This window comes from Micromys minutus (assembly GCF_963924665.1).
Source record: "Micromys minutus genome assembly, chromosome: 31".
Taxonomy (NCBI): Eukaryota; Metazoa; Chordata; class Mammalia; order Rodentia; family Muridae; genus Micromys; species Micromys minutus.
The window spans coordinates 9,150,034-9,167,020 of NC_137966.1; the positions used below are offsets into that span (position 1 = coordinate 9,150,034).

Here is a 16,987-nt window from a genome sequence, read left to right on the forward strand (position 1 = left end):
TCCCATATTTCCTGGTATATTTGCTTATTACTTACTTTGTAGGAAAGAGATACCAGAACTTTACTCCCGACTCTTCCAAATGGTCCGCCAGGAAGGTTCTTTAAATAGCACATTCCACATAGAGTTCTCGAAAGGTAATTTTGTCTTTTAAAAAAAAAAAAAAAAATTCAGCTTGCATGCAAGTCTTCAAAGTAAATCTCCCTCAAGGCTCTCCTGTCTCCCAACTGTCAGAGGGCTCTGCTGAAAATTACCTACCAGATGGGCAGGTGGTGCCGACGCCCATTCTGGGGGAGTGGTACAGAATGATACAGGGAAAGGGGAGACAATTAGCCCCTCTCTGACCTAAAGGAACAGCTAGAGGACTACGGAGGCCATAGCGCCGCCTAGGGTCAGGAGCAGGTACTTCAAGCTATGTCCCAACAAAGTGAGAAACAGGACTTACTGGGGCCAGGTTCAAAGCCCCGAGTTTAAGCTTATTCTTCTAAGTAAGTCTGTACCATACGAAATAAGACACCCTCTAAACATGGGTGCACACACATGCATATAGATCACATAAATACACCAAATTTCCTACCTTTTAAAATGTTTTTTTTTTTTTAACTCCAAAAAAGACAGATGTTTTCTATGTAGTTTTTGCTCCTTGAATGGCCTCTTTCCACCCCCTGTAGGTAGCCTCGTTTATTGTGCTACTACAATGTGCTGGGCCTGGTGCTATGCTCCTCTTTGTGGACACTGACTATTCCCACTCTATACGGGTTCCATTTTACAAGAGGACCGGAAGCCCAGCAAGGTTAAGGAACTTGCAGGAAGTCACACTGGAAGCCAAAATATGAGCCCTGTCAGCCTCCAGGCTCACCCATGAAGAAAGGAAACATCTAAAACACCAAGGGGTGTGGCTGCTTTGTAGCTAGCCTCTACCCACGGAGAGCTGAAGATGGTTTCCTCAGCGCAGCCTTCTAAAATCAGAGTCCTGTACAAGAAAGGGGGGTACATGGCCCTAAACTGGAGCTTCATTTCTGGATTTCTCCAGAGCAGCCACCGTGGAAGCAGGCTCCTGTCCATGTCCCCAGCGGGTTAGAATTCATGTAGGTTTTCAGAGGCTACGGCAGGCGGCTGGCTGCAGCAGGTTCCCAGCCTGCCAGTAAGCCTGCAGCTCTGAGGCCCGCGGGTGTGACGGACATCTGTCACCTGTCTGTTAAGCTCCGAGGTAGAACTTGGGTCTTCGAAGCGCTTTCAGTGTGAACGTGTTCCCTCACGTGTTACTCCGTCGGCGTTTGCTTTGGTCCCTGTCAGAGGCCTACAGATCTTCTTGTCCAGGGAGGTGGCTGCTGTTGTTGTCATTGTTGTTGTTGTCATTGTCATTGTTGTTGTCATTATTGTTATTTCATTATTATTGTTGTCATTGTCATTATTGTTGTCATTCTCATTGTTGTTGTTATTGTTACTGTTGTCATTGTCATTGTTGTTGTCATTATTGTTATTGTCATTATTATTGTTGTCATTGTTGTCATTGTCATTGTTGTCATTGTCGTTATTATTGTTGTCATTGTCATTAGTGTCATTTTTGTCATTATTGTCATTGTCATTGTTGCCATTGTCATTGTTGTTGTCATTGTCATTGTCATTGTTGTAATTGTTGTGATTGTCATTGTCATTGTTGTCATTGTCATTGTTGTTATTGTCATTGTTGCCGTTGTCATTGTTGTCATTGTCCTTGTTGTCATTATTATTGTTGTCTTTGTCATTGTTGTATTTGTCATTGTAGTCTTTGTTATTGTTGTCATTGTCATTGTTGTCATTGTCATTGTCATTGTTGTCATTGTCATTGTTGTCAATATTGTCATTGTTATGTTGTCATTGTCATTATTATTGTTGTCATTGTCATTGTTGTCATTTTTGTCATTATTGTCATTGTCATTGTTGCCATTGTTGTTGTTGTCATTGTCATTGTTGTCATTGTCCTTGTTGTCATTATTATTGTTGTCTTTGTCATTGTTGTCATTGTTATTGTTATGTTGTCATTGTCATTTTTGTCATTGTCATTGTTGTTGTCATTTTTGTCATTATTGTCATTGTCGTTGCCATTGTCATTGTCGTTGTCATTGTTGTCATTGTCCTTGTTGTCATTATTATTGTTGTCTTTGTCATTGTTGTCATTGTCATTGTTGTCATTATTGTTATTGTTATGTTGTCATTGTCATTATTATTGTTGTCATTGTCATTGTTGTTGTCATTTTTGTCATTACTGTCATTGCCATTGTCATTGTCGTTGTCATTGTTGTCATTGTCCTTGTTGTCATTATTATTATTGTCTTTATCATTGTTGTCATTGTCATTGTTGTCATTGTTATTGTCATTGTCCTTGTTCTTGTTGTCACGGTTGCCGTTGTTGCTGTCAACTCCATCATTGTTGGGTTGGTTGTTTCTCTCCTTTCCTAATGTGTTTGAGTGTATCCCATCCACCCCAAGGCTTCAATCTGGGTAGGGAAATCTGACCAAAGAAAAAGCAACATTTTTAAATAAAAAGTTCTTCGTTTCTAGCACTCTCAGCCTCCTTCCACCTTGTGAGAATAGCTGTTTCCTCCTTGACTCGCTGTGATTTCAGAAATCCCTCAAATTAAAAGAGTTGTCTGGTGTTCAGGGCCTTAGATAGTAATACTTAGTGTCAGAAATGATTCTGAGGGTTTTCTGCAGATCAAACTCATTGACTCCTCATAACACTCTAAGAACCAAGCATGCAAGACATGAGACAAGGCAGTCAGAGTCTGCTCCTATGTACTGCCTCGTGGGCCCCCTGGCAGGACACACAGCCTGACATACTAGTTACTCTATTGGTGAAAACCACTCAGGACGTCTCTGCACATTTCTCTTTATCAGATGGGAACTTCCAGACTCCCCTCAGAAGCCCATTGCTTAGTTGCATTGGCCTAGTCTCACTCCCTAATGGTCTCTACTGAGCTACCAAGAAATGAAGCCTTCTTCACAGAGGGGCGCCTCCATGTATTCAAGGCACTCTGATTTTCCATAGTTTAGACATAGAAGACCTTCAGAATTCCAATAAGCCACCTCCCTGTTTTATGGGTGAGGAAACTTAGGTTAAAACCACGAAAGACTCTTGTCCTGGTGCAGCTGATTATAGTGACAAAGCCATCTCTGCCAAGTCAGAGAGAGTCACTGGACTTTAAAGCCAATCTTTGGCATTTCTATATGTTTTCATGGCCATCCAGTAGGAAGTGTGTGTGTGTGTGTGTGTGTGTGTGTGTGATGCGATATATATATATATGTATATATATATGTATACATATATACATATATATACTCTAAGCATTATACATATATAAATAGGCAGAGATGTTTGGGACTATCTATACTGCAGAACACTGAACAGAACTTGGTCCAGCCTCCTTTGCCCATGCTAGAGATGCTTGAAGTGCAAGACCACTGGTGTGGGTGTGTCAAGATCATACCCCTAGGAAGAACAAGAGACAGAAATAACTTTTCTTCTGTGGTTGGTTTGGAAGCTCTTGAAATCCTGGAAGGTATGAGTTGCTTATATGTCCTACTGTGGTTGAATCCTTTTGTGGCCATCACAAATGGTTCCTATGCGACCAGATGTCGGTTGCATGCTCTCTCACCGTGGAGACAGAGAAAACGATGCTCTAAGATATAAGTTTGCTTGCTTCTCTGGAGCAGCTGACCCTCTACTCTTCTTTTTGCCCTGGTTGCAAAAGAAAGCGCCTTCGGAAGTACAGGCAGAGAGCTAGCTCACTCTGAGGAAGCAGTTCTCTCTGCATAGACACTGCGAGCCAAGCATGCTGGTTCATGCCTGGAATCCCAGCTCTTGGGAGGCTGAGGCAGGAGGATTGCTGAGTCATGGTTAGCTTGGCTTTATATGTGTTGTGAGTCCCGTGCCTACCTGGGCTATAGAGAAAGATATTGTCTCAAGAAAGGAGGAAGATAGATTAGAGGAGGGGAGGAAGAAAAGAAAAAGGAAAGAAAAGTTAAAAATAAGGAAGAAGAAAAGGTTTGGGAATTTTTTTATGGGGTGTTTGTTTCATTTAACCAAACTTCTATTATCCACGTGCTTTGGGAAGCTGTGCATGGGTTATTGAAATTTTCAGTATCAGTAGCAAAAGAATGTGACAGTTTGGTGCCAGCCCAAGCTGAAGAGGTGCCTTCTCAGGGTGCTTCCATCCTTTCCTCCGCAGGAAGGAAGGAGCCAATCCGCAGTCAGAAGGCATCCTCGTTTTCTGTTGGGCTATTTTATTTATTTTGGACTTCAGACTGGATTTTGTTTCAAGTAGCAGAGTCGTCTGGACTTGTTTGGAAAGAGTAATGAAAGTCTCCAAGAAAAGTGGCTCCAAGTTAACATATCTGTCCTGGTCATTTTAAAGATGCCAGTAACCATGAGAACACAGCCCACAGAATAAACAAACCAGGGCTCGGCTCGTAGAGGCTGAAGTGACAGCCACAGACCCTGTGTGGGTCTAAGCCAGGACCTCGGCAACTGTGGTTGTGTAGTGAGGGAGTGTGTGTGGGAATGAGGCTGTCTGTGGCTCCTTTGCCTGCTCTCAGGACCCCTCTTCTCCTACTGGGTTGCCTCATCAGCGTGAGGGCTTGTGCCTGGTCTTATTGTAACTTGTTATGCCATATTTGGATGATATTCATGGGAGGCCTGGTTTTTTTTTGGGGGGGGGGGAGGAAATGAAAGATGAGTGAATCTGGGAGATAGAGGCACAGGGGGACTGGTAAAATGAGGGGTAGAGGAAAGGGAACCTGTGTCAGAATGTAAGGTATGAAAGAAGAATAAAGAAATAAAAATAAAAATAAAGATGCCAGTTACATGGGGGGAGGGTTGTGACTTCATGTCTGCTTCTCAGAGTGTGGCTCATACTATATCTTATCAGTAGAGATTACTAATAGAATTCCTAAAAAGCCCTGTGCCAGGGTCCCTCATGCCCTGTGGTATGAATTTATAGCTTTCTGTTTGTTTAAGTCCTCAATGTTTTAGCTGTCACTCAAAGGAAACAAGTTTCGTCTTAATTTTGAAACAGCAGCCACAAATGCCGGCCTATAACCAAATATAAAGGGACAACTGATATCCATAATCGACTAATGTATACAGATGTCACTGACTCGTTGTCTACTCCTGTGTTCCAGTGCCCTGGTCATTGAAAAACAGCAGCATAGACAGCGGCGAGGCAGAAGTCGGACGACGGGTGACACAGGAGGTCCCGCCAGGGGTGTTCTGGAGGTCCCAGATTCACATCAGCCAGCCTCAGTTCTTAAAGTTCAACATCTCCCTGGGAAAGGATGCCCTCTTCGGTGTCTATATAAGAAGAGGACTGCCACCGTCTCACGCACAGGTATGGCCACACTTGACGGGACCAAGTGGTTGACGTGTACAGACACACTGCCTTGTACCTACTGACATGCTCATAATTAAAAGACAAACAACCACAAAGTGCTGGAGAGACCGGAAGCTCGGTGGGCTGCTGGCTTCACAGGAGTTCAGCCACTACAGAGTAAGGTCGGCTGTTACTGGGAAAGACGACTGGGGAATTGCCACAAGCCGGAGAGGCTTCTCTTGTAGGTCAAAGAGAAGTGAAAGCATCCTTCCCATCCAGCTCACACTATTGTTCCCTATAGCATTACTCATAGTCATACCCGAGTGGAAGTCAGTACAATTTCCAAATGATGGATGGCTAGACAAAAATAAAATCAAAAAGGCATGTCTATACAATGGAATATTACTCAGACATAAAAAGAAATAGATTTGACTTGATACAACGTGCATGAGTACACTATGCTTTAAAAAATAATCAGACCCAATGTGTGTGCTGTACCATTTTATATGTCTAAACTATCTGGGCTGGGCAAATCCATGACGTGGAAGGTAGGCGTGCGGTTGCCTGGGAATGGAGACTGATTTCTAGTGGGACCACAACTTCTTCTTGGGTTATAGAACTACTCTGAAATGAGCTAAGGGGGTGACAAGGCAGTGAATGAACTTAAACCACTGAGCGTTTTCTCTTTCAAGTTAAGTTTCTGTTACAAGAATTATCACTGTTTGGGAACCCGTGATACCCTACTAAGGTTGGGTCTAGTTTGACCAGACTAGAAGTTAGTTTAGGGGCGCCTTATGTTGAAGGGTCATTTCAATAAGGTCACACTAGGTAACATATTACTGTGCATGGTAAGAGTGGAAGTTCGGAACCAGTGTCCAGTGACAGTCCTCTGTGGTACCTAAGCGAGCATGTTGGGAAATGCTTTACAGCGTGAAGGGGAGATGATCGCCAGAGTTTGAATGAGAAGAGCCTTCTTCTGGAACTCCTGTCTTGTCTGACTGTCATTGTCACCGTGGCTAGACTTTTCTCACTAGAGTGTTAGCTATGTGGAAGCATCTCTTCTTGCTCCCTTCTGTGGCACGGGCTTAATAGCCGAGACAGGAACCTTTCCTGACTTGCAGGCTTGCCTCTTAGGATAGATTTCATCATACATGGACTTGAGCTAACACCTACCCATCTTGAGTCCCTTTGCCAATGAGAACTCTGTTTTCTGAGAGAAGTCACATGTTTCCCCTGCCTCGTTTGCCTCAAACCTAGCAAAAATATGAAGTACCTTAGGAAGCATGCTGTGAAAGGAAAGCTTCCAGATGTCCGGTCAAAGCTGGCTTTGAAATGTGTTGGAAAGATATTCATCTAAAAAATCCTATTGGAAGAAATTTAGGTTTTAAAAATCATTGGCCAACAGGAAGCAGTCAGGACACCCTATCCTCTGCTCACGGCAGACATTGTTCATCGATGAAAGCACTTTTGCTCACTGAGCCTGGTACACAAATACCTCTCCACACAACTCTCAAGACAGCCACTACCAATCGACCGGTGTTGGCTCTTGAGATGAGGCTTATTTGCAATCCTATCTTTATAGCTTTCAATAATCGATATAAAGGTTCTAAGGGCTATTCCGGTTTTTCGGGGGGGGGGAGGTTGGGTTTTTTTTTCTGTTTGTTTTTGTTTTTGAGAAGGAGAGGGCTGTGTAGGTTTTTATTACCATATGCAGTGCATGCTATTGGGACCAATATGTAAAGTGGTAATCAATGCGTCCTCCATCCATCCAGAAAAAAGAAAGAAGGAAGAAAGACCATTTATTGGGCTAGGCACGGATTATCCAGAGATGAGTGAATGTCATCTCTGACCAAGAAGACAGCTGATCTACGAAGAGAGTCTTATCCAGAGAAAGAGGAATTCAGTCCCTGAGGCGGCTCCAGAACGGTTGGCCGGGCAGCAGGGTGCTGCTCTGGGAAGTCGTCAGGCGGAGTCCTTGACCTTCAGGCTTCACAGACTCAGCTGTGTCGTCTGGAAGGATTTACAGTGTAGAAATCTGCTTACCGGCATGATCTGGGGGATGGAGGAACATGCCTCTGGGCACAACTGAGCACAGCCTTCCCCTCAGCTATCCAGCTGCAAGGACCCACGCTATGGGGGGGGCGGGGGGGCGCCTCTTCAAGTTCTCCAGCTCTGTTGTTCCCCCTTTGCCCTGCAAGCTCTGGAGACCAGAGCCTGGGAAAGTCGTGATTACAGGAAAACGGGGTGGCAGCCTTGCACTTGAGTCATAGCGACAGACACACTCCAGTCAGTTTCCCCGCTGTTCTGACATTCAGGACTCCAGTGCTCCATGACAAGGTCTTCCCTTCTTTTGTGGCTACGGCCACACTGTCCATCTCCTGCCAAGCTCCTGATTGTCCTAGCGACCGTCCTCTCAAAATAGCTTCACCCCAGGGACAGCCCCAGCCTCCGCTTGGAGGGAAGGGAAGGGAGTAGCAAAGGAAGTGATCGGAGCTGGGATTTCAGTCTGACTGACAATGGAGGAGTGCAGGGTGTGTTAGGGGGCCGGGTGAGCATAGCACAGTATAGATGCCCAGAAACGCACAAGACGGGTGCACTCTCGGGGCAGGGCTTCAGTGGCAGGGAGAAGGGAGAAAACCGTTCCGTGCACACCCTCACATTCGTCCCCTGTTGTTACGTGCACCCTTGTCCGTTTGATGAGCTACATTTCCTAGAGGAGAGACGGTGCTGAGCTCTTTGCGGGGATAGGCGACTAACACACTTTTCAAGCTATTATAGAATTTCTCATTTCTATTGGCATATCCTATCAAGGAACACAAGTTCTATGGGGATTGGCAGTCTAGCCAAGGTGACTCGTTTGAGCCAGAGAGAAAGGGAAAGGAAGGGAGGGGAGAGGGGATGAAACTCCATTGACGGTGTTGCATGAAATGGCTATGTTTAAATTTTATAGAGTATGTTGCTCTGACCAAGAGCCTACAAGTTTAGTACCCTTGTCCAAGGATATTAAATATAGACAGGAATCTTTTTTTTTTAACCTGCTTAAATTTCCCAGGATTCAGAATCAGTCCCAGCTGACTCTTTCTCCAACAAAAGCTGCAGAAGCAACAGAGGAGAGGGAGTCTGCAGTCAGGCAAAGAGCTTCTGGACAGAGGCAGGACAGTGGCCCAAAGCCAGGTCAGAAGACCGTATTCCTAAGTCCACCTGAACTTCATTGTCTCTTCTGCCTGCCTTACTCTGCCTACCACGTTACTGTAGTTATTTAATAAAAGACAGAACAACACAATGAAGACGTGGAAAACCGTGGTAGACTAAAGCCCAACGGGAAAGAGTATCTGTATTTCATTCTACTTCAGCATTGGAAACCGAGATAGAAAAGCGTTCATCTTGCATGTACAAAGCCCAGGGTACAATTACCTCCAAAAGTGCTCTCGCTCTCTCTCTCTCTCTCTCTCTCTCTCTCTCTCTCTCTCTCTCTCTCATTTGTGTGTGTGCATGTGCACATGTGTGTCATCAAACCACTGATACGGACAGGTAATTATGCAAAGACGAGGTTTAAAACTAAAATTAATTTTCTCCTTATTTCTTCTTACTGAAGAACAAATTATGTTTTCATTGCCATAAATTTTAAGAAACAAACAAAAAAAAAGAAAGTAAAAATACTCATAATTTGAAGTAGTCCCCTTTGGCTAAATGTTTATATGTGTTTGCTCTAGCAAAGCATATCCGTTGCAGTTTGAAAGAAAGAAAAAAAAAAAAAGTCTGACAGTCCCAGTAGCTTAAAATAGCAAATGCTGTCTCTTCCTCAGTCTGGTGATAGGTGACTGTACCAGGGACGGCTGTGACCTGCCCCGACTCCCACCGTAGAGAGAGCCATTAGCAATGCTTGAACATACTTGTAGTCATCACAGCCGAGAGATTGCTACAAATCCTTGGGCAGAGGCCAAAGCTGTTGTGCAACCCCCTCCTCGGTGGTGGGCTGCTTACTGCACAGCTCCCAACGGAGAATTATCTCACTATCGACATCAGCACCAAGGTTCTGATCCACACTTGATGTGCTCATCTTCAGTGAGTGAAGACTGATCCGTGTCTATTTCTGACTCAATGGCAGAGACCCATCGCCCTATGCAAAGGCCAGTTTCCCACAGCAAAGGAGGTGGCAAAATGCCTTCGTTCCTGGAGAATTCTGTGGCACGTGAAACCTAAGTCCCTTCTCTTACTGCCCGTAACAAGTCAGATCCTAACAGTGGGCCATGGTCCCAGAAGCAGGGGACCAGAAATACGAATGAGAAGCCAGAGTGAGTTCCACTCGCAGTACAGTGACAGTCCTGGTGGCTGGTCTGTGTACACTCCTACAAATAAACCCTTACAGACCGTCTGCTAGAACCCCCAGAGAGCACACACCATGCCTAAACAGGACAGCATTGTGTCCGTGACTAATTCATTTTCTTCTCTCTTTCATAATTTAATTCTTACCACTTCTCAAACATTGCCACTTAGAAAGGATGCGGTTTCTTTTACACCCTACGTTGCATTCCTTTTTAAGACACGGTGAAGAAAATAAATCAGGCTTAAACTACCAACTCAAATTCTTTTGGGGATGGTGTGTGTACAGACGAAGCAGGCTGGATCTTGCCAAATATTTGAAATCCGACAAATTGTGTCAGGTTTGCTGAACCCTGGTTCTAGCTACAAAACAGATTAAGCCGAGGGAGGGGGGAAAAATAGCCATGTGACCAGGCTTCAGGGCTAGGCATCAGAGGAAATCTCAGATCAGAGTCTGTTGCCGCAAGTCCGGATCTTGGGTGGTTACGGCAGCGAGCAAGCTTGCTTGACAGCTCATCACTGATTGCTACTGATATGTCAAGCCAAGGAAAAACCCTCTGCGAGAACAAGTCAATAATCGGCAAATTAGGTACATGATTAACCTGAGACAACAAGATGCAGTTACCGCTTGGGAGCCCTGCCGAGACTTCACCTTCTCCACAGTCCTGTTTAGCAAATATTAAAAATGCCTACTTCATCACTCAGACTGATGAAGCCTGGAGCCCAGTGACTTCCAGCGGCAACTTGTACGGGAGCTTGATTGCCAGGAGGTAGGAGGCATGGAGCAGCGATGAGATGGAAGCGGGAGCCAGCAGCCCCTCCTCTCCACTGAGATGCTTCTGTGGCAGAAACAAAACAGTCCACGGGTTACACATACAGCCCTGTAGAAGAGAGGTTCATTCGCCATCATACTAAATAAACGCAAATGGGACAGGTTGGGCGTGTGTGAATCCACATCAAAATGAGCTGAGCAAACATCCCTTTTGGTCCTCATCCACCGCGCCCTCCAAATGACATTTTTCAAGAGCAAATTTGTGAGTGCCGATTAGCGCTGTTAGCTTTTCCTGCCTCTGGCTCCTTCTGATCTGTCTCGAAGCCTTCTCCCGAAAGGAAATATTTTCCCCGCTCCATTCTTTTTTGCCCTGGTAAGGGGGCTTCGCCATGGTTTCAAGCTGAGGTGGGACTCTGGGATGCTGGGGTAACTGAGTATCTCAACCCTCTGCCTGCACCATTTGTCTGTCCATCCAACCAGTCTGTCAACATGGGTCCCAGGTACCAATAAGCTGGGCTCTCCTAGGCCTGTCCCCTGAGGGCAGCAGGCTGGAGGCAATACCAGGGCTTGCTGTCAGCCTTCTAGGACATCACAGCACTTTACAAACGGTCCCAAGAAGATGGCATTCCCACTGTCCATCAGGGAAGCACGTTTCTCACAGCTATGTGTTTTAGAAAAATCTATGGACTCAATTAGATTTTTTCCTCCAATTGTCTGAAAGAGCTTTTGGGAAGAGCATTCTGAAGACACTTCCAGTGGTGAACTGGTACCACCCCAATTGCCGGCGGAGCTCAGAACACTCTCCGGATGCTTAGAAGAAATCAGCTAGAGATGCTTGGACTGGGTGGGAGAACTGGTGTAGGGTGTGGATTTTCTGGCAAACCCTGTGTCTTAGGAAGAGTTCTTTTCTGAGATGAAATAGAACACCATGACCAAAACCAGCTCAGGGAGGAAAGGGTTGCTTTGGTGTCCCATCTTGATCATAATCCCTCAGGAAGGGAAGTCCAAAGAGGACAGAACTGAGGCAGAGGCTATAGCAGAACTGCTTACCAGTTTGTTCCCCATAACTTGCTCATCCTGTTTTCTTGGAGCACCCAGGACCAGCAGCCCAGGGTCAGCACTGCCTCCAATAATCTGAGCCATTCCCACAGCCTCCACGAATCAAAAAAAAAAAAAAAAAAAGAAAAAAAAAAATGCTCTATACATATATACTGCCTACAGCCAATCTGATGGAAGCATTTTCTCATCTGAGGTTCCTCTTCCAGGTAACTCTAACTTGTGTCAAGTTCACAGACACACACACACACACACACACACACACACACGCACAGGATATACTACATATTTTCAAACTGTGATGCTGGCCTTTGTGGAACTCCAAATGACAGAAGAAAGCTAAGAGGAGTAGGTTGGGGACACCGCTGTGTCTCATAATTAGTCCAGGAAGAATCCTAGAGGTTCTGGGAGTCAGGAATTGGCCAATTTTCCAAGCAAAGGACCTTTATCTTCTAATAAAATCTTAGGAAGAACTTCAGATATAAAACAAAAAAGTGACAGTTTCATTTGCATATAGTTTCTAGTTCCAAATCCGAATATATTATTATTAATGTCTATGTTTTTGTGATCATCTATATGCATAGTCATTCTCAGTATCTATGGGGATTGGTCCTAGGGTACCAACATCCTAGGATGCTCAGTTTCCTTCTATATAATGACACCGTATCTGCATGAAACCTGTGTATGGTCTTTCATTCACTCTAAACCCTCTCGATATAACTTAAATTCCTCAATCCATTGCCAGTGCTAACTAAACAGTTTTTATACCATATTGCTTAGCGCAACAACAGCAAAGGCAGAATGCCCCTATTTAGTACAGACATAACTTTTTGTAAATATTTTCAGTCAGCTGTTGGTTTAATCCATGAATATTGAAATAAATGAATTGAGAAGAATGTATCTCTCATGGAAATAAACTCATGAGAGAGGTTCCCTCTAAGAATAATATAGGAGAATAGAACTGGAAATTGAATTTTTGAAGTCTACAATTTTACGTATGCTATATTATATATCAGACATTATAAATGATATATCATCTCTAACACGCACACACAGGAAGAGGGGGACTAAAAAGTGAGTAAAATGCCTTAAAATGTACCTTGAATTGGTGGGAGATGGGTATCTGTTAGTATATTTCTTGTAGCTCTCTTAGCTGTTGTCGTCTGCATTTAAGAAAGGTGACTTAGTGTCACAGTTGGGTCTACTCTGAGTCAATCAAGCCTGAGCCACATTCTGGTGACGCCTGTAATCTAGTCAACCTCAAGACGCAATTGATTTCATATACTTTGTTTTTGTTACACACTTTTGACAAAAATCATAATGAATGTACTTATGTAGCTGTGAATAGAAACCGAGCTTTCTTTAATCATTTCCCTTACAGGCTGTGGATGCTCTTCAATTAAATTGATCCGCAAGCTTGAAAGTGAAATGAGGGGAAATAATTATTTCAAGGTTAAATCATTTAAAATGTCTAACAACTTCTCGCAACCCTTGCCTTGGTTATAAAAGGAGACGAGTCACACTCAAGTTTCAAATTCTGCCCGTGCAGAGGGGTGGGAGGTAATCTTACTAGGCTTGGTAGCGCTTGCTTGAAATTCTAGAACTTGGAAGGCTGAGGCAGGAGGATTATGAGTCCAAGGCCAACCTGACCTTATAGCAAAGACCGTGTTTCCAGAAAATGAGAAAGAAAGCATTTCCATCCCTGGGCATGTGGTAATGTTCATTTGGAATTCCACTCCTGGTTTTACATCCTGACGTGAGCAGGTGCCTCTGCCTTCCCTGCATTTGCTTGAGCAAGAGCCTCTGGTGCAGCTGCTTGTATGAATTTATCTGAGCAGACACACATCAGCCTGGGATCAGAGGGAGCCCGGTGCATGTCTTCAAGCCTCTTCTAATGAATGACAGCTACATAAGTTCAAATCTGTGTTCAAAGATGTTAGGAGAGTCTTTGTTCTGAATCCTCACAAAAATTAAGGGCTTCTCAAATGCCCTCTAAAGTCCTTATCTGATCAGATGAAAACTTTCTACACACACACACACACACACACACACACACACACACACACACTTCAAGCTAGTAGTTTTGCCCTGATGAAAATCATGGCTGGTGTTATTACTGAGGGCCTCAATGTCCCTCAGACAAATTGTACCATTTGAATTAACTTAGTTCATCCTTACAACGGCTCTGTTAGTAGCACCCCCATTTGACAGAGGAAAGCACGGGTATAGCTTGGGGGTCACAGAGCTGCTGCGTGTTGGACAGGAAGGTCAGACAGCTTCCTATCTGGTACCCAGTCATTCCCAAGAGCATCTCCAGGATGTAAGCTTCACTGCTACAGAGCAAAATTACAGCTCCTGTCAAAACTAGGAATTCCATTAAGTCAATGAAACCAGTGACAGAGACCTCATGTGTGCCCAGGTACTTGCAGAAGGCCCTGTGTGTAAGGTCCTAGCTTGAGAAGCTGCCACACATCAAATCAAGGTGGGGAAAATCAGAAAATTCATTGGTACTTCAAGGAGGCCAATTAAGAAAACATCAAAAGAGATCCTGGGAAGTTGGATGTGGGCATCCACTCTTGCCACACCAAAAAAAAAAAAGAAAAAGAAAAAGAAAAATCCCTTTTGATTGTGTTTGGTCCCGTCAGCTAAAAAGCTAGCATGCTGTTTTTGTGTGTTTCGTCTACTCTAAGATTCATATCATGCCCATCCCTTGACATCTCAGAAAACAGGATGTGTCCGGCGATCAATGAGACTGAGACAGAATGAAATATTTGGTGTCACATTATTTTTACGAATGAAAACTGAGTCTTCATTCAAACACCTATTAGATATTTGCAAATATACCCACATCTTCCTAACTATGAGATAAAATATATTTTTTTTAATTAGAGGTTCCTTTTGCAAGGTAAAAATCTTAATTACACATTTTTCCCGTTTATTAAATGCATTTGCTTCAAGTGGCCTCTTACTCCAAGTATCTTCAGGTAACTAGATGCTACTATTTAAATCAAGTCAATGTGGGGCTGAATCATAATTTTTAAGATGTATAAATATATATTTATTAAAATCGTGCTTAAATAGGCATCCGTGGAATGCTGATAGATCTGTTCTAGACACAGAGAACACAGTGGTCTAATAGTGACTTCTAGCAATTCTGGGCTGTGTGACCTTGGACAACTCCTTGACGTCTCTGTTCTCAAGGATCCCTCTCTCATTTGTAAAATGGGCACGCAAGTGCTTATAGCAATGCTGTGAGTTACCAGTGAGAAAACAGCCAGCATTACAAAACAGCAAGACCCCAGAAACACCACAGTTTCCACTTGCCTTTTCAGACGATAGTTTGATTTGTGTTTTTTTTTTTTTCTTTCTTGTGATGGTACGGATAGGAAAATAGAAAATACTGGTTTATTTTTAGTAGGCCTTGGTGTGCACTCCTCTTTTCTGCTCACATATTCTAAAATATGAGAGCGTAGACTCAGAGGGACGGCTCAGCAGTGGAGAGCACTTACTGCTCCTGCAGAAGACCTGAGTTCGGTTCCCAGCAACTACATCCACAGCCCACAGCCATTTCTCACTCCAGCTCCGGGGCACTGATGCCTCCATCTGGAATTTCCAGGATCCTGCGTGCGCGCGCGCGCACACACACACACACACACACACACACACACACACACACACACACACACACACACACACACACACACACACGGGGCTCGGACTCTATCGCGCCACCTGGTGGTCTGAGGAGAAAACTGACTCCCAAAAGTTGCCCTCTGGCTTCCATGGGAATGCCACAATAGGTCTGTAACCCCTGCACAAAATAAGCAAATGTAACTCAATTTTTTTAATATGAGATTAAAATTCTTTTTAAAAAAAACTCTATCACTGCCTCCCAAGAGTAGGAAGGAATCTGAATATTCCTTCCTAAGATATTGCTTAAAGATCTTAAAAACAGTCTAGACTTTTTAAAGAAAATGAAAGCAGCTTTGAGGTCCATGTCATGGATTTTTTTAAAAAAATAACAATAATAATTTTCTTGTGGTGAATTATTGGAGTGGAGTTGCTGCTCAGAGAACTCGGAGCGGGCCAAGCCTCTGCAACAACAGACTTAAGAATGCAGACACCTGGAGCTACCAGGAGCCAAACTGGCATGACCCCGGGGGACGTCCCTGTATCATATGCACCACAGGGAGGAAAGGATGGAGACTCGGGGTCAGAGGTCACTTCCCAAAGGCTTGCTCCTACCTGGCCTACAGCTTAGCCAGTACAGGGAGAGAAGATGTCCAGCACCTACTGTTCTGTTCCTCTGTAGTACCTGGAAGGTGGGTTTTTTTTTTTTTTTTTTTTTTTTTTGTGACTGGTCACATTCCCGTTTGTCCCTTCTCCTCGGTGACGTATTTGATATATTTTTGCATCCTATTGATCGTGGAAGGGCAAGGAGCCAAATATGACATTTTTGATAAAGAGCTGGCTAAAGACAGTCGGACGGGAAGGTGCTGTAAATAAGACAGCACGTCGGCAGGACACTGGGCAGAAGAAAGGACACACACCTGCCTCCTGGGACAGCCTTTGTGCGTGCTGGAGGACTCTTGGGTGGCTCATTGGTTTTACCGACCTTGATCCCAAAGCTGTCTGGGTTATTTAGTCTTCAGAGAAGCATCTTCCATTCTGCTCACGGACTATATCAAAAGGCTAATGAAGGATAAAATTTGCCCATTCATAGGCTCGGCAAATGTCTACAGAGTGTCTGTACTATTAACTTGGAGATAAAAGACATCATCATTACTTTAAGGGGCTATGGTCTTCTCAAGCTAAGAACGTGGGGGGTTGGGAAGAGAGAGGTGGCTTTGGTGAGAAAAACGCTTCCTGAACAAGCAGGAAGAGGAGACTTTGGATCCCCAGTACTAAGATAAAGAAAAAGACTGTTGTGGCAGTGTGTACCTGTAACTCAACCACTGGGGCGGGGGTGAAAACGGGAAAAGGCCGGCTGGACGGTCTAGCTGAAACAGGAAGCCGGAGATTCAGTAAGAGTCGGCTGCAGAGATTAAGGTGGAGAAATGGAGGAGGATGTGTATGTGCGTGGAGCAATTTCAGTGTCACCTATGGTTTGAATATGAGCTGTCCTGTGTTGAAGGCCTGGTTCCCACGGACTGCTTCTATTGGGAGGTGACAGGTGAAGTGCTAACCCTATGAAAGCATTAACCCTTGATAATTTCATGGCAGAATGGGTTACTTGATGGTGAAGCCCAGTCGAAAGAAGTAAGTCACCGGGGCCTTTGAAAGGTGGTCTTACCCCCTGCCCCTGCCTGTCTCTGCCCCCTGGTCACACTGAGGCAATCGGCTTTTCTTTACCTTACCTTTCAGTCATGATGTCCCTTGCCTTGCCACAAGCCTAAAAGCAACAGGGCCAGCTACTGTGTGATAAAACATTTGGAAGCGTGAGTCAAAATCAACCTTTCCTCCCCTTATTGACCTTCTCACATACTTT

The 16,987-nt window shown here is 44.3% G+C and overlaps 1 protein-coding gene across 6 annotated transcripts in view; it reads left to right on the top strand.

The window, feature by feature from the left end:
• The window catches only part of TENM2 (teneurin transmembrane protein 2), a gene marked incomplete at its 5' end in the record, with an annotated part of 923,762 nt that overhangs the window by 725,478 nt on the left and 181,297 nt on the right, over positions 1-16,987 (top strand). For all 6 annotated transcript variants that reach the window (XM_080942456.1, XM_080942457.1, XM_080942458.1 and 3 more), the window contains one exon: positions 5,161-5,366. In XM_080942456.1, coding sequence (XP_080798582.1) covers positions 5,161-5,366 — 206 coding nt within the window. The remainder of the gene's footprint in view (positions 1-5,160; positions 5,367-16,987) is intronic.